We start from the raw sequence: 18,851 nt of genomic DNA on the forward strand, positions 1-18,851 counted from the left end.
TCAAATGCAAAATATATTTCACACGTACGAACCCGGGGCAGATTGCTAGTTTTAAAATAAAAGTGAGACAGAAAAGCGTATATTCATGCGCTCTATTATAATTAGAATTTTATGAATGTATCAATTATTGTCTAATAAAATTTAAAATATTATGAACGCATCTCTAAACACAAAACGTCATTTGTGTCAACGACATTTATGAAAGAACGTTCCAAAACCTACAAAATATTTTTTCTCATTCCACTTAACTCTAGTGAGAAAATGCTTTAAACTGCTAATTAATACAATTTAAAAAATCATTTTTAATGTAACTTTGTTAGTTGTGACTTATTTTTAACATTAAAATGACTATACTGTTACTAAAATTAATTAAATTTTAAACTAGACCCTATTTGGTATTTCAGGTATTGGAACGTTCTAAGAGGGGCGTAAAACAATCCGCCATTTTGTCCCTATGACATTTTATGAAATTAAGATTTTAATAGTTTGTTACCCGTTTAAATCTGAAAAATCCCACTGCAAAAGTGGTTTTAGTGAAGCTGTGTAGTGTTTCAATAGCCTGTGATATTTGTGTCTACATTTATTTTTGTTTACGTTCATCTTGACGTTTTTATCTGAACGAATTTGACGTCGAATAAAGAACTCTAGATAATCAAAATGGGCACAAGAGAGGACGAATACGACTATTTGTTCAAAGGTAATTCCGCCTAGAAGCGTTTCCTATATTTTCACAACCGTAATAATAAGAATTCGATTCATTACAACTTTCTTTCGAGCCATTGTTTCGGCTTTCAATGACGTAGAAAAAACTATGTTACGATTTTCTCCTTTGTTTTGTATTACAATTAGTCGTAAACATGACGAGTAAGATTTGAATTACTAGCCAACGATTTGGAAAGGCTTTAAAGTAGTTTCGAACTTTGTTGTTTCATCAGCTGATTGGTGTAGTGACTATCGATTTCGCGTAAATTTTGTAGTTCATGAGTCACCTTCTAACTGATCTGCGTGATATAATCACCGATGATGACTCTCCATCCGGATATCACCCTGTATAAATTAACAAAAGCAGTACCTTGTTATAAACAAGTGTATTTTTCGATGTTTTTCAATGTTGGTTTAATTCTTTGTTTCAGTTGTGCTAATAGGTGATTCGGGAGTCGGTAAAAGTAGTCTCCTATCTCGGTTCACTAGAAATGAATTTAACTTAGAGTCAAAATCCACAATAGGAGTGGAATTTGCTACAAGAAGTATAGAGGTATGTTTCTTTGTTTCCTAGCAGCAGGTTGATAACAAGTTAAGCTTGTTTTTCTTTTGCTTAGAAGTGCTTTGTTTTGGTTTACCTACTTAACAGTTCCCAGTAACATTGAAATTGTTTTGTAACAGTATTTTTTTATGAAATATTCATACAATGTTAGTAATATTTCAGTTTAATTTCATTATAACAAACTTAATTCAAGCTCATGAATTGTAACCAGCTGCTGCTCACATGTTGTGCAATTTGCACTACTTTCACTAATATGGTTGTGAATGATTAAAAATGCAGATGAGGTTGAGAGTAAGGATTCCCTTGTGTTGTAAATATTTATAGGTAATAGAATACTGTTACTTTTGTGTATTTACAGCTTTTAACTAAGAGAGCATACTGTGTAATTACTAATTAGGCAGAGTTAAAAATTTGCCAGAAATACTTGAGTCATTGATACTTTTTTACTGCATTATTTGGCAGAAACCTTTATTCATAATTTGGAAATGTGTCCATATCTGACAAGAGGGTATTCTTATGACATAATTCAGTTATGCTCATGCCTGTGGACCCGTCAGATATGCCAAATCAATTAAGGTCAATTGAATGTAACACATATTAGCCTTAAACAGGACATGACTATAAATTTCCTGTATTCCAGTTTATTGTTAACCTTTAACTGGTGACAAGCGGTCTCACAGGCCGGGCGGCGTCAGTGAAACATCGTTTCACCCCCTTCCCCGTACTTCCAATGTTTCACCGCTTCAGTAGCTTCAAGTTTAGTTGTGTCTACGCCGTAGATAAGGATATTTGCATCATTCAGCTCCAAATCGGCAAGTTACATCGATGCAAAGTTCAGCAGCGGTCTCTCAGACCGCATGTCACCAGTTACGTGACATTTTTTTCATACAGTTTTTTCGTATTTTTACAGTTTTTACTTGAAATTGATACTTAAATAACTCCAAAAAAGAAGCGTAGGATCATTAGTTGGGAATATAGTGCCATACTTTATGAAACGACTTGAAAATTCGCCAGTTGAAAAATATCCGGAAAAGGAAGACTCAATTGGGTCGAAAGCCGAATATGTTCCTGAAAACATCGTTCTGGAGCAAAAGTGACCATGATTCGGAAGCCGAATAAAGTGTTTTTGAAGATGAAGGACCAATTGACGAGAATCAGTCAGAAAGTGAAAATGACGGTCCACTCTTATGCCAAACAATAAATGTCCTGACAGCCAATAAAAAATACAAAAGTTTCACCAATTCCAGTTTTCTAAAATTATAGGTTACCTATGTGTGATAGGTATTTTTAAATTGATTATCATTGGAACTATAATAAAAAATACTAAGTTTGTTATAATTTGTTGATTTAAATTTCTTATTTGCGATTATCGATCTCATCTCTAGTTTTTTTATTTTTATTACTACATATAATTTAACAGCAAGTTCTGCATTAAAAATTGTATTTAGAGTTTATTATTTTATTTAAATTTAATTCTTCTATATGCTAATAATCTGTTTTTAAAGATTGTGGTATGCTACCTTATCTAGTTTCTATGCTACAGTCTTGATACGGTAGCGGCCTCTCAGACCGCACGTCACCAGTTACGTTACACAAAAACCATGTCACCAGTTAAAGGTTAAGGATGTATGCAGGTATTTAATTCTTATCACCATAGTTAGGTTATTTTGAGTCATAAACAGTAGGAAATGTTTAACCCGGCGCCAATGACGTGAAAATAATTGCAAAGACGATGACCCCGGGTCATATTGACCCACATTACATCGATCATTTTTCAGGAAATTGTACAAGTAATCTTAATTTTAATTACTGTCTATGTATATAGGGTTCTTTACTGAGCTAATAAAACAAAAATAAAACGAATACATGAAATAAATATTTTTTTATGACTTTTTAAACAAAACATGAAAAAATCATGTTTATAAACACATTTAAGTCTATATTTTCTGTTTTTGGTAAAGATTTTTAGTATTAATAGGAATCAACAATGTTATATAGTAAAAAAGAGATAAAATCAACTTTTTATATGCAGATACAATGAGATCAGTCTTCTACTTCATCATTCAGAGCCATGGAACTGCTGCAACTGGTGCAGTATGTAATCAAATGGTCTGGGCATGTTAATGTGGCATGACGCACTTGCCGGCGTTGTACTAATGCAAGTTCGAGATTATCCGAAGACTGAGTCCCCATTACTTGCGTCTTTTTCACATTCCTGGCCATTTCTAAGTTGTGGCTATTACAGCCTGAAATTCTTCAATCTCGGAATCCGACTCTTCCAGTAACGCTACATTCTTGCTGGGTCATTTAACAAAGACATTTTGACTAAAACTTAAAAAAGAACAACATAAGCTAGCACTAAACACAAAATAAGCGAATAAAAGTAAGTCACAAAATCACCGCGCCACCGATGACGCCGGGTCATAATGACCCGTTTTAATTTGAAGCCTGTGTATCTCGCTACGCAAGCGGAGTCACAATACGTTAACTAACGGAATGGATTTAGGGAGGTTCTATCTCCAGCTATACGGACGCTTGAACCACAAAATGGACGCAAAAAAAAATTATGAACGTTTGAAAATGCCTCGGGTCAATATGACCCAGCGTCATTGACGCCGGGTTAAAAGATAAAAGTTTAATAGATGATGTCATATTATTATAACGACCAGTATTTGGCATCTAAGGCACTTATCATTGGGAAAATAATACTTGTTCTTGTTTCTGGCTAAGGAACAATTGGTGAGGTGATAAAAAATTAATAACACAAATCTATTGTAACATTGCTACTAATTGTCACTTATTTTTATTAATTTGAGAATGTTTTGGGAACTCATCAAAGGTTAATTTCATTGATAACATTATACACACATTAATTTTAATGCGTGATTAATTGTGTAGTAATCTGGTAATTCAGTTATTACTGATGTATATTACCTAACCAATTTGTGTTACTGGAAACTGTAAATCTGCTTATATTTAATTAATTAGATCATAAATTACTGAAAGTTTTTGTCTGGATACAGTATGTTATTGAGGAAACAATTGTTGAACTATTGATTTCTCAATAACATACTGTGTTTAATTTAGCCAGAAAGACCCAAGAGTTAGCCCAAATTATTTAAATTAAATCATCATCTAATTATACAGTTAGACTAAATATTTTTGAAGAAAAATTGTAGGCACATGTTGTAAGATTCTACAGTGTTTAGCTAGGTGTGCAGTTGTCTATCCAGTGACTTCAAATTCCTTCAGGTTCAGAATGTCCAATTCCCAAAATGTCCAACAATTTCAAAATTTTCAATTCCCGGAATGCCCAATTCCCAAAATGTGCAATTCCCAAAATGTGCAATTCCTGAAATGTCCCATTCCCAAAACGTCCAATTCCCGTAACGTCCAATTCTCAAAATGTCCAACCTACTATTATGATGGATTTGTTGAATAAGACCTCATTGAAATTGAAATTACTTGTTTGGCTCCTGCCCCATAAAAATGATCTCACACCAGCCATTGACGTTCCACTCGCATTCCAGGTCGACGGCAAAACCATAAAGGCCCAGATATGGGACACGGCCGGCCAGGAGCGGTACCGCGCGATCACGTCGGCGTACTATCGCGGCGCGGTCGGTGCGCTGCTCGTGTATGATATTGCGAAGCACCTGTCCTACGAGAACGTGGAGCGATGGCTGCGCGAGCTGCGCGATCACGCCGACCAGAACATTCTCATCATGCTCGTCGGCAACAAGAGCGATCTCAGGCATCTCAGGTAATAACAGCTATAGCTACAGAATGTCTTGACGAATGTGGCAACATTCGTTTGCTTATTTCTGCGTCATCGCGCTCATCAGAAGCGCAACGTTCTGGTATCGCGGCGCTTACGGAGCGTTCCTAGTGTACGATATAGGCCATAAAGGCCCAGATATGGGACACGGCCGGCCAGGAGCGGTACCGCGCGATCACGTCGGCGTACTATCGCGGCGCGGTCGGTGCGCTGCTCGTGTACGATATCGCGAAGCACCTGTCCTATGAGAACGTGGAGCGATGGCTGCGCGAGCTGCGTGATCACGCCGACCAGAACATTCTCATCATGCTCGTCGGCAACAAGAGCGATCTCAGGCATCTCAGGTAATAGTCATTGTAAGATCTCTAATGTTGCAACATTCGTTTGTTTATTTCTGCGTCATCGCGCTCATTAGAAGCCATAACGCAACGTTCTGGTATCGCGGCGCTTACGGAGTGTTCCTAGTGTACGATATCGCGAAGCACCTGTCCTACGAGAACGCGGAGCGATGGCTGCGCGAGCTGCGCGATCACGCCGACCAGAACATTCTCATCATGCTCGTCGGCAACAAGAGCGATCTCAGGCATCTCAGGTAATTTAGCTACAGCTACAGAATGTCTTGTCGAATGTGGCAAGATTCGTTAGTTTCTTTCTGCCGAACAGAAGGCAGAAGCCAGAACGCAATGTTCTGATAAACCGTGGCGCGCTAGATGCTCTTTGTCAACTAGAGACGGTCTTAAGAGGCCGAAAGCGGTATGACGGCTTCTACTGATGATCCGCGGAGAACGCGAAAGTTAATTCAACCGCCACGCCAATGAGGGCATTCGTTTTTATACTTAACAGTTGGCACCCCTGGCGATTGACAGGACCTTACTCTACAGTGGCGCCATCTTGATGAGTGCAAATACGATAGTCCTCCTACCACTTTAGCGCTCACAAGTTGGCGCCACTGTCTTCGCTACTAGCAAGTGACAGGACCTTACTCTACAGTGGCGCTAACTGGTGAGCGCTAAAACGATAGCCCTCATTGTGATGTACTGATGTCCCGCGATCCCGACTAACTATCAAGTTTTTAATTAATAGCCCTGCCCATCATGGAGAGCCTCGCATAACTCACTCTGGTGGGTATGCATTTTCCTGACTAAAAATGAAAAAAAATAGGTTTACCTAAACAGGGTACTTGACACCACCATAAATTGACGACTAATGTGCGCTGCCGCACGATTCGTCTCGCCTCGACTCCAAGAGTCTAAGATTCGACTCCATGTCAGTTCAATATTATTGTCTGGTGTGATAAGAACATTTTCCAATGGTCCTTCGATATCAAGATTGCTATTATCTGATGCCGACATACTTGTGTAAGGCAAGATAATAAAGTAATTTACATATCTACAAGTAATTATAATTTCAATATAAATATTTTCCTTTTTAAATGGAATGAACTATGTATGTTTTTAATTTGGAGTACTTATAAGTTGATTATTTTTGGAAATAAAATGCTTACTGTTTAACTTTTACTATGATGGTAGAGTACACCATTGATAAAAATAACATGAGATAGGCAAATGATAATAGTGATCTTTCATTACTTTCAGGCACATGTTTGGTTACAGATTAGTTGGTTGAAGTTTGATAAAAATTTAGTAAACATTGTCTGCTTGTGCAATCTGTAACCAATATGAAAATCAAATGTAGACCAACTTTAAATTCTGATGATTCTTGCAAAAGGTGGAATATAAAATTCAAAGTAGATGTCTTATGTATTCAAAGATATTGTGTTAGATCTGAAGAAATATTTACTCTTATGTTACTTTAAAGCTGACACATTGGCCTGGATATGTTTCGTTCGTTCGTTTCAGCCAAATGACGTCCACTACTGGACAAAGGCCTCCCCCAAGGTTTTCCACAAGAACGGTCCTGCGCTGCCCGCATCTAGATATTATGTTTACTTAATAGTATTTTGTAGATTATTATAATTTGCATGTGCAGTAGGTACCACGAGACTATCGCCAGGACTCAGCGGGCACCATTAAAGGCTTAAAAAAAGACGCCGATTATAATCTGGAGTCTAAACAGAACTATTTCAAGTTTGCGTAATTACATATTAACAGGTTGCAGATGTTTTTCATAGACATCTGTTTTTATACTACGCGGCTACGTTCTCTTCCACTAATAACGAACAATCGTTATTGACTTAGATGTGGCGCATATAGTGGCACTAGAGTTGTGTTTAACCTTGTTCAATAGCTTCGTTCTATTTTGATGCTACAATGACTGCTCCAAGACCCTGTTTTACTCAATGTCATGGCCGAGCCGAACTAAGGTCAGTATTCCAAAATGTCACCCCTGATATTAATTAGACTGAATATCTAAGAAAGTAAGGGGTATTTTTGTTTGCGGGCGAGCGATAGCTAAGCCGGATTTATATTTGTATGACGTGTTGTATCGTGTTGTTATGGTTTCTGACGTGTCGCACACTAAATGTATGAACCGATTCCGTTCTGATGCGTCACCACCACAGCACGTTAGATCAATATAAATCCAGCTTTAAACTCGACCAGTTTCAAGCCTCATGTAATACAGACAGAAAAACATATTTTAGGTATATTTTAGCATTAAAAATCTAAAGGTAAGAAAAGTGTCAGATTGGTCGACTCGTGATCGTTAGGATGAACGCAGGTTCGATCCTCGGCACCGCTCAACTATTGTGGTAAAACCACTCATAACCCAAGCATATTAATTATTGAACCTACCACGAGGGGTTAACGGGACTTAATTAAAAAAAAAGCTAAATTGTGAATTTCTATTTTTCCAGATCCATCCCAACAGAAGAGGCCAAGGCGTTCGCGGAAAGAAACGGCCTTAGTTTTATTGAGACGTCCGCTCTCGACTCAACCAACGTGGAGCCCGCTTTCCAGAATATTCTCACTGGTAAAGAACCTTTTTTAACCTTCCTAGCATTTTAGAGTAGGTCAGGGCAGATAAACAATCTGGTTGCCTCATTCGCCGATCGCTATCGAGGTAGTGATTCTAATATAGTGGTACTTCACATCTGAATCTGCGTTCATCTAATGGTAGAATAGGAATCGACCTCGGCGTTTCAAACTATAGCATAAAATGAAACAATACAGAATTTGAAGAACTTTACAGATCAATCATACATCACAAAACCTCAAAATAACTTTATGATACTAGCACAGAATAATAATAAGTACTACGTACAGAAGTTTTACTTCGCGAAGGTATTTAAAAAAATGTATGCTCAATGTCATTAACAATATGGTGTAATTTAGCCTGTCTCAAGAGTCAAGCACCATTTTGTTGACAAACGTCAGTGATCGGCACTGCGCCGAAGCTATAGGGCTGACTTCGGTAAAATGATGTGACGTGAGGTGTGTCCTCGCAGTGTCTTGAGGCAACTTAAAAAAGTACATTTTGTGTTTTTATTATTATTTAGTGAGTTAAATACTGCACTGTATTTAGTACACCATTTTCTTTATTTTCTTCCATCATACACAAGAACACGCGTGCGTGAGTCAATGTTCGCTCGTATGTGAGGCCTTGTCGAATAGTATCCTGTAGGTGGGCCATCGTGCGTGTTTTGTTTTCGATGTAAACTCGCGGAGATGAAACAGGCCTGATACTAGGTACAATTAAGGTGTTTGCTTGCACTTTATACTGTTTATTAAAATAATGGATATATTGCTAGGTCGTATAAACTTTTAGCATCACATTTCGAATAATATAGGCCAACATCATTCACTCTTAAAAAATCTTACACTGATAACTTGTTGGTGTTGTAACCGACTTATCAATGATTTAACTCATGGACAAGATAACAAATGACGCGAACAATATTTTACAAATTGTAGACATGAAAACCGATGTTATTCTAAATAATTGAATTCCATTCAGTCTTGTGTTCATCATAAATATTCTATTACTTCCGTGTCCGAATGTAATAGCAGTCAAATCCAATCGAAGCCAATTGTTCCGACGAATTTATTGCTAACTGGGTTGATTGGTTAAAGAATTCCCTATTCATACAATATGTAATATACCTAGCCTAAAAGTATTTTAAAATAATAATAAATCTATTCTAATACATTTGATTTTATTCAGCTTTAAGTTATATGTCGTTGGTGTACCTATCTTTTTCAATAAATAAATGACAAGCTTTTTAGACTTTTAAGTCCTTCTAAACAAGGTCGTAGTTTAATTTATAAATACTTTTAATTTCACAGACTTGATCGTATGTAAAGATTGATCGTATAATTTAAGTTTCTGCGTAATATATGACTGACCTACTACGCATCTTACCATTATTAATAAAAATAAACCAGTAGATAACGCTAATGACGTCGCAGTCAATAACCGCTGTATTTTGGGGCGTTAACTTTTGTCTGATGCGATAGTCGTATCTTTGACAAAGCACACACGGGGGAGTAGTGTAGAGTGTTAAAAAGCATAAATATTTTATCCTTGTATCTTTGATATTAATGGACAGTCCCATATATGGTACGGATAGGTTCGCGGTGGCGGTGGCTTGTTGTTTTGAGGCCCACGCTACGCGGTCTTTATGTCATTACTAATCGCGTCAGAAGTTTGATATGTGGTAGTGTTTGCAATTATAGCAAGATATGAAGCGATTTATTTACCTTTTTTTTACAAATAAAAAAAACAACTTTTTTCTCGCGGATATGCGCAGATTATGTCAGTCTTATTTTATAAAATAAACATTTCAAAATTATTAACGAACTATTTTCGAAATCAATAATTATTACTAATTAATTACTGAATATCCTAACGTAACATATTTACTTTAATATTTTAGTTATATTAGAAGTTTTTAGTGTTCATTTGTTATCATAACAGCTAGCATACGAATTCACAGTTTATAGTTTGAATGTATAAGGAAGTTGGAATACCTTCCGTAGATTTAACCCATAGAGCATCGGTTCTATTTTAAGGACAGTGTCCTCAATACGTGTGGATGTCCGGCCCATACACTGTAATCATTCCTAATGCCCCTTTAAAGTTCAAGGCAGGTCGTTAACTCTCCTAGTATGGCCGGTACTGTAATGGGCTATGTCTTTGATAGGGACAAATTAGAACCTATTTTTAGTTTCACTGTTTGATCTATTAAAGAGGATGTTCAATAAATAAGCGTTTATTTTAACGTAAGCGTAGCATTAACGTTAGTCACTTGTAGGTCCAGGAAAATAGATCCTTCACTTGTTTCTGACTTTGTTTTAGAGTAGGCGCACACCGTTGATTTTTCGTCGGCCGATAGTTTAGTCGGGCAGTTGATCAGTATGGGCATGTATGGGAGTGCGCACACTACGCCGATTCGATTTGGCCGATTCTTCATACAAATTAAAATCGGGCACAACTATAGGCCAACTAAAAATCAACCGGTGTGCGCCTACTCTTAATGTTATAAATGCAATACAGATTAGCTGATAGTTTTCAAGGTAGCTTACCTGATCTGTGCAACGAGAGTTTTGTAAATTGCACATGCTATTTCCCACAATATACTACAGCCTTGGCCAAAAGTATTGAGCACCCCCTAAATACTGCTTATACGTGATAACTATAAAAGATACTCAAAGATATTTGATAAAAACCTTTCTTTGACAGGTTTTGAAACATAAACTCACGGCACAACGTGCAATAAAACACGTTTCGAGATGTTTAGCTATGATACTGTAGTATTGTTAGTCTTTGAAAAATCATAAAAAATCTTCTTCCGACCTCGCTGCTGAGTTATCAGCTGAAATTAATACGCCGATTTCTGCAAGAACAACTCGCAGAAGACTCCAAGAAGCTGGGCTTAAGGGCTATACAGCCAGAAAGAAGCCATGGCTCTCAGTAAAGACCAAAACAGCTCGTTACGAGTAGGCTTTAAAATACCAAACTTTTACCGAGGAAGATTAGAAAAATATTGTGTGGTCAGATGAATCAAACTTTGAGGTAAGTTAGCCAATATCATGTAATAACAATACGCGACAATAATATTATAAAACTATATTTGTAAAAATAAATATTGGACCGAAAAACACTTAACAAAATTTCGTTACTTTACGATTGTTGGCACACCTGGTGTGACATTTGTCCGTCGTCGAGTAGACGAAGAATTTACCCCGGAGTGTAAGGTACCTACCGTCAAACATGGCGGCGGCAGTGTGATGGTCTGGGGGTGCATGAGCGCCGCAGGAGTTGGGGAAATGTTTGTGTGTGAAGGACGCATGGACTCTACAAAGTACATAAACGTTCTTGAATCCGCACTTCTGCCCTCGTTTACAACACTTTTTGGTGACACCAACATGGAAAGCGTCAAATTCCAGCAGGATAACGCACCTTGTCACAAACGATGGCTGGTTTAGTGACAATAACATCGAGCTGCTTGAATGGTCTGCCCAGTCACCAGACCTGAACCCCATCGAGCATTTGTGGGGTCTATTGAAGGACAAGGTCCGGCGCCATTGAATAAAAACAAAAGAAGACCTAAAACGTCGCTTGCGGGAAGAGTGGAACGCTTTAACATGTGACGATTGTAATAAATTAGTACAATCTTTACCAAAAATAACTTCTGCAGTAATTAAGGCAAAGGGTGGTCCAACAAAGTATTAATTTTTTGTTGTTAATAAACAATATAAAACTGTTAAAAACTGTTTTGATTCAGACACATGTATAATTCCTTCAAAATTAATAAATATCATGGGTGCTCAATACTTTTGGCCAAGGCTGTATGTCTGCACTTATACTAAAATATTATATTTGGCAGTTTTCTATCAACAATTTCTAATCAAGTTATATCCTCAAATCAAATGTGATCGGTTTAGTACGTCATACGTCATCCACCTTTGCCATCAAGTTCAAGGTGGGTTATGAGCTAGCCTGTTTATTATTCAAGTGATGGCCTAACGGTATTCGGACCGTTCGGTTCGGAACTTCGGATACATGTGTGTATCGCTGTTTTTTCATTGTTCACTCTGAATAGCTTGTATGGATTCGGTTGACGAAACGGCAATTTTTATTGATTGTTGCATATGACCGTTTCCCATAGTGTAGGAGATTGGGATAGGAATGGGATGGGATACCTTCGATTGAGCAGATTCCACAGGACGGTCCAAGCTTGGTTCTTCTTTCACTTTCACAAACACTTGAATTTTATTGAGATGAGTTTAGCGCGCGATTTGGGTTTATTTGAATTGGTTTATTTTGGATACTTATTTAGTAATTAACGCCCAGATAGGTAGGCGAAGCGGCGCGTTGCGATGCGAGAGCGAGACTGAAAGTGGGAGGGAGAGGATAGGAAAAAGGGTCAGAATGAGTGATAGAATAGTGTGACATGAGTTTGAAATGTATGAGGTTTTAATGCTGGCGCGTACACATAGTTTAGTATGATTTTGTTGTATGTTCAATGAAATAAGCGCATCGTTCGTTATTCATTTAAATTTAATAGTTCGGAGGCGTCCTTATCGTCCTGTGCCAATTAGTAAATTGGGTCAATGTTATATCCTCGTATTTGATTAAAGGTTCTGCAAGTTTTATAAAGATAGTAGTCTTTTTATGTAGCAAGGGCTAGATCTTGATAATAATCTCACCGAAAGGGTGCAGGTGCGATATATGGTAGAACGAGCTTGCCCAGATGGCTGTTGACTTGCCTTGAAGGTCGAAGAGCGATTTCACACTACATCTTATCCGAATTCATAAAAATATGGGCCAGAATAATCGTAGAACTATTTGTATGATAGTTTACGAACTAGATCCGATTTCCGACATCCGAGAGTTTGTTTTCTAAATTCGTATTTTGGTGGATTCGGCTCGGTTGCCACCAAAATGGAGAGGAGAGATATTTGAATAATCAATCAGGATTTCCGAAACGAAGCTTAGTGGAGATGTGATGTGGAAATAAGGAAATCTGATTGGTTAATCAAACGTATATCCTTTAATCTTCTTCTTGTCGTGTCGACAACAAACCTACACAGCCAGTCTAAAACTCCCCCACAAGATTGGCGTTTTCAGTAGCCTTCATTAAATCTTCCTGCGTGCAGTTGTTTGGGCACGCAGGGTCCGACATCATGTGCTTCGTCGACTGGGTAACAGAACCTATCCTTAAATCATAAAAGCTTAGTCCACTCATTGTAATTACCCGAGAACGATGGTATTTCTATCGCAGGCAACTTAGTTCTCAAACCATATTTTGCTGGGGCGGTCACAGTGACGTTTTCACTGCCTTTGGTGACCGTGTCTAACTTGGGGGCCAATTCCTCTAAATGTTCTTTCATAAGAGTCTTCAGTTCTAAATAATCACCTTTAATCTCTGCTTTGGTTGAAACCGGGCCTTATTGTTGTATGATTGATTAATTTATTACGTCACAACCTGAATCTCTAAACCTTGTCTCGAAGCGCTGGTAGGGCCCAAAAGATAAGGAGACATGTAAAGTGCCCCATAAGGGCTACCTTTTCTTTTTTTATTATTTTCTATTGACGTTCATAAGTGCCACTTGTGGTCTAAACTGAATAAATATTTTTGATTTTGATTTTGATTTTTAAACTTAACGTGTTTCGTTCACAGAGATCTACAGGATCGTGTCGCAGAAGCAGATGCGCGACCCGCCCGAGGGCGACGTGATCCGGCCCGACGTGGAGCCCGCCGACCAGCGGCCCTCGCAGGCCGACAGCGTGCGCAAGCAGTGCTGCCAGTAAGGCCCTTTTCACATGTCCCGGTTGCCGGGTACCCGGTGGTGAAGTGTATGGGCATGGTACGTAGCTTTCACATGTACCGGCGTAATTAATCCGACATGCCCATACACTTCACCACCGGGTACCCGGCGCCGGATAGCCGGCAACCGGGACATGTGAAAAGGGCCTTACAGGTGTGCTTCTGGAAGCTTCTTTAGCGATAATGCACATTGGGCGACAAAACGCGGCGACAGACGCGGCCACAAATAATAATAACTACAAAAAGCCACTATCCTAAACACCTGCCGAATTACTAGGAAATTCTTATCTTACTTCTACGACTACTGTCTTACATCCTATCTTGCTTGACTGAGGTCCGCGTAATAGGTTAATTACCCAGACTTATTTATAAAAGATGGAGAAAAAATAAAAACTAGAAAATAATAATAATAATAAGTCATTTATTTCAACACACAGTCATAGGTTTAAGGTTACAGTTAATAATTATAATAATAATAAAACACAAAACGCATGCGCGCGTCATTTCATATTATTAGCTTGTCGTTGCGTAGACTGTGGTCTCCTATTTACGCTGTAGACTGCGTAGAACGTCACAGCGTATGCCGCGTCACAGTGCTTACTATGGAAATGTACTGTTGTGGTCTCCTTCAAACGTTGACATCGGCGTGCGGACATTATGGACGTTGATAGGAACGTTTAACGCAGACGTCGTACGCCGCGTATAGCGTATACGAGACCATAGTCTTATTCTGACTGGCTGTTCGATTCAGCCAAATGACGTCCAGGGCTAGACAAACGCCACCCCCAAGGCTTTCTACAACGACCGGTCCTGTGCTGCTCGCATTTAGGTACTTACTGCGACCAGATTTCACCAGATTTTCGGTCCAACAAATCGCCACTCGAGAAATTTTCGGCTCCAACGGACATCAGCTCTACGAGCTATGTACCCCGTCCACTGCCTCTTGAGTTTTAGCAATTCTGCGGGCTTGGTCGGTCACTGGTTTTCCTGCTTCTGACTGACGGCTTTGTTGGTTACATTGGATTTCCTGACAATTGGTGTTTAATATGATTATGGTGAACGACCTGTCTTTTGCCATATGAGATAGATAGATCATCATCATCAGATCGTTTAGTCTCCATTATAGACGACACTAATTTATCAGAGGCAAATTAATGATTTTTCCTATACTGACCACTTTGGCCCTCAGTCGCCTTTGACTGCATACACGGCAACCATTTGGTTCCGACAGAGTGCAATAAAACCATTTCACTTGACAGCCTAAACCCCGCATCCTATCTCCTCTATCCTCTTTATTGACTTTTAAACTTCAATAAATATTTTTCTCTTCCACAGAAAGTCCAGTTAATATCGGAGCCGAAGTCAAGAGAAGCATATTGCTGGAAAACTAATCACAATCATTACGAATCATTCCCGAGAAATGGTCTCCAACACGCAACAACCGGCCGCGGCCGGCGCTGGCGGTGGCTAATGTAGATAGCTTGTGTAATTATTGATATTTAGTGTCCGAACGAATTAACTTACTCTATTTAACCGTTGGTGTCATGTAGAAAACTAGATACACAGCGCTCGGTATGATATAACTAAGCTGCCCGGTGTCGTTGCTCGGACTTTCCGCGCTCGCACACCGCAATAAGTATTTGGTTTTGAATAATGAATTGTGCAATAACTATGAGCCGTGCGGATGCTTCGATTAATTTAGTGATTGTGAATCTAGTTGTTTATGTGAGATCGATGATATTAACGTAAAGTGAACTGTACCACGTTAGTACGAGTCCAAGCTTCGGTTATAGTAAGCACCCGGTATTTTTACATTAATTTTGCGCTCCTAGACGTACACAACACTGTGTAATTTATTCCTGATTTATTTTTATTTAGGGGAAAAACATTTTATTTCGAGTTCGACTTAGTAGATAATTCATTATAAATATCTATTTATTTAGAGAATTTAAAACTTCGCCGGGTACCGTTTCATTTCAGATTCGCGTTCGGATCGAATAGAGCGGCCGGCGAACGAAAGTATATAAAACTGTTAAATAACACAAATCATAGCTTCATAATTATTATTAAACTCATCGTTTTTGTATTACACTAGCCGGTAGTTCGTGATAAGTAACGAGATAGCTTTTTTAAAACGTTGTTTTATTTACGGATATTATGTGCCTTCGGACATGCGAGACATGTACATTTAAGCTTTGTTTCTGCCGCGGCGATGCGTGCCGCCGGCTGGCTTCGGGCGGACACACTTTGTTGTAGACTGCGAGTCTACGGTTCAAATTCTTTATTATTATATTGGCCCTTTTCAGAGCACTTGTACTTTTAAACTTCTAATATACCTTGTCCTGTCACCACTTCGGGACGACATATCCGTTGGTGCTGAAAAGAAGTGGCGAAAGAGTTACGTTATTCATTCAATAAGCTCACTGGCCTTTATTGGATACAGAAGAAAAGTATCAGTCAATGAAATCTATCGACTCGTGCGCCATCTAGTGTTACGCGTGCGTACTAAAATGTGGGGACGCCATCTACATTTTAGCTGTAGTTCTGAAGCAAAGTTATCAGCCCCCCTGGGCAAAACGCACTTTTTGATCGAATCGAAAATCGAATCCGTCAAAACTCCATACAAAAAAGGGGCTTTTCGACCACTTTTCGACTGGTTTGCGATTATAATTTGCACTTTGTCTAGACCCACAGTTTGGTTTCTGAGTCGATATGTTATAAAGTGTTAGTGGCCCAGGCCTAACAACCGTCCGCCCTGGCCGGCCCGCGGCCTAAGGCCAGGCCTAGGCCGAGCCTCCGCTTCACCCTTTGTTATGTTCTAACGAGACTATGAGAGATGCGGTGTTCGTTGTATCTAAGTAATATATTATTGTATTATGGTCATATGCATGGTTATTTTTTAGTGCCTATCTGTAATTACTTTATTAAAGACAAAGATAATAAAATATAATGTAAATTTCTTTGCGTTTTTATTATTCGACGCCCCCATTTAACACTAGAAGGGCCGGGCTGCATGCTATACCTTCAAAGACCGCAGCGGTCAATTTGACGGTACTAGAGATTAAGTGAGAATACTTATGAAATTATTACAGATTTTAAATAAAAAAATAACATAAAAATAATACAAATTTATTTTTTAATAGTAATAAACAATTAAAGTTAGTAACATTTGTAACAAGTAATAGTTTTTTTAGACTCTTTTGTACAATTTCCACAAACAATTTTTTTACAGATAGTGCAGTTTTCACATGTTTCATTTTTTTTACAATTACTATTGATTTGACATTGCCGCCTCTTATTGTCTGTAGTACATGGTTCACTTNTGTTTGAAGAAATCGTTGTTTACTATTCTTATCGCCGCCTTTATATGTATACCGTCACATTGACGGTGCGCGGTCTTAGTAGGTATTTGTCATCGAAACTCATATACAACATATTGTTATTTTCTTTTTCATATAGATTTAGCTTAACAATAGCAAATTAGGAAAAGTCATAAAATATGAAAAGAAACAAAAACATAGTTTGTGAAATATTTAACAATGAAATTGCTTTGCCGCCAATTTGACTGCCTTGGTCTTTCTAGTGTTAATGTCTGTACTCTGTATGAATCAGCTTATGAATTTGAATCGAATTCCTTCGCTTAAATGATTTGTTTATTTAAGAGGATGTGCCTTTATTTTGTCAATCTCATGCGGTTAAAATAAATTCAATTCCATAACAGCTGTATATGCTATTTGACCCATAAAAACAATGCGTGGCTAGACTGATCTGTTCAGGTCAGAGTAGACCAAAAGTCAAAATGTTCCTTCAATTTTCTGTAATCAAATCTATTTATTTATAATAACGCCTTTTTGTGTGAATTCGGATCTAAACACTATTTCTAATTCGGACATAATTTTAACTTATCTTCAAAAGATATTATTTTGCTTTGATTAGATAATATAATATTGATTAACCTTATCGAAGCCCACCACTTGGTACTAATTGAACCAGGGTCAACTTGATAAAACAATTCCCTTTTAAACTATTTGTCCCTTTCACTCTTACTAGTAACCAAGGTTTAGTGTGACAAATAGATACAAACAATCGAAATTGATGTCCTCAGTAGATCCTATATTATGTATCATCATGCTGATAATTAATTTAGTTTTGGTTCTATGTAAATGTAAATCATCGTGACTTGACAAAAACTAATACAGTAGTTTCCCTTTTTTATATGTGACTCAACACATGATATCACCGTATACCTACACAATGACTGGCAGAAATTGCAAGAACGTAATTTAAACGGTTTCTTTTGGTGATTATTGCCATCAGAAGTTTGCTGGCCATAAATAAATGCCCTGTTTGAACGATCCTACTGCATCTGGTTCAATAATATCGTCGTGGCATCAACACCGTTCAAGGCCGCCTGCCTTTTGTACAGATAAACACTTATCTGTTTTAGTCTTACTGTGGAGTTCTGAAGCGGTGCACGCGAGTTTCAAAGGTATGTTAAGTTTTTGCCGGCCGGCTTTTTTGCTCTACCTATTGCATTATAAAGAAGTCAAGGGTCGTTTCATTCGTTTCTAAATCCGCCTCTTCAGTAAACCAAAGTAAAATATCTAGACGCGTCCCTATTTGACCAAAATAAGCTTTGCTTCAAATCTAAAACACAATAAAACCTGCAAAACTGTGCCCTTTACCTAAGAAAATATTGTTTTTAAAAGACTATTTCCTATCCCACAGAGCTACAATGTCGATCGACCTCTACTACACGGCCGGGTCAGCGCCCTGTCGCCTGGTGTTACTGGTGGCTGCCGCATTGAACCTCGAACTCAATCTTAAACCTCTAGACTTAAGGGCCGGAGAACAGCTCACACCAGAATTTTTACAGGTAAGTTTTTTACTGTTTTCTAGTAGGTGCTATCGTTTTCAGCACTAGGGGCGTAGAATGCGTAGATAGTTTAGTATAAATTACTGGGTCTAATATCAGTAACAGTAGAGGGGGTAATCTTAATTGCACAATGAAATATGAAAATTATATTTGTCATGAAAAACTTAAGATACTCGGCGTCAAAAGGGACTCTGCTGCTAGT

The 18,851-nt window shown here is 38.2% G+C and overlaps 1 protein-coding gene across 1 annotated transcript; it reads left to right on the forward strand.

Annotated features, from left to right (window-relative positions):
- Window positions 1-413: 413 nt before the first annotated feature.
- On the forward strand, window positions 414-16,732 carry Rab11 (RAS oncogene family member Rab11). The gene is made up of 6 exons (XM_028317393.1): window positions 414-697; window positions 1,134-1,255; window positions 4,795-5,027; window positions 7,858-7,973; window positions 13,627-13,757; window positions 15,106-16,732. The coding sequence occupies exons 1-5, from the start codon at window positions 658-660 to the stop codon at window positions 13,755-13,757; spliced, it is 642 nt and encodes a 213-aa protein (XP_028173194.1). The 5' UTR covers window positions 414-657; the 3' UTR covers window positions 15,106-16,732.
- The last annotated feature ends 2,119 nt before the right edge of the window (window positions 16,733-18,851 follow it).

This window comes from Ostrinia furnacalis, unplaced genomic scaffold (genome assembly GCF_004193835.3).
Source record: "Ostrinia furnacalis isolate ACB-3 unplaced genomic scaffold, ASM419383v2 OfSCF6223, whole genome shotgun sequence".
In the NCBI taxonomy this organism is placed as follows: domain Eukaryota; kingdom Metazoa; phylum Arthropoda; class Insecta; order Lepidoptera; family Crambidae; genus Ostrinia; species Ostrinia furnacalis.

What these genes read in the sequence shown, in the direction of transcription:
- Rab11 (XM_028317393.1), top strand. Translation starts at nt 658, where the DNA reads ATGGGCACAAGAGAGGACGAATACGACTATTTGTTCAAAG. An exon ending in AGCGATCTCAGGCATCTCAG is followed by an intron (nt 5,028 to 7,857) that starts GTAATAACAGCT and finishes CTATTTTTCCAG; the next exon opens with ATCCATCCCAACAGAAGAGG. An exon ending in TTTCCAGAATATTCTCACTG is followed by an intron (nt 7,974 to 13,626) that starts GTAAAGAACCTT and finishes TTTCGTTCACAG; the next exon opens with AGATCTACAGGATCGTGTCG.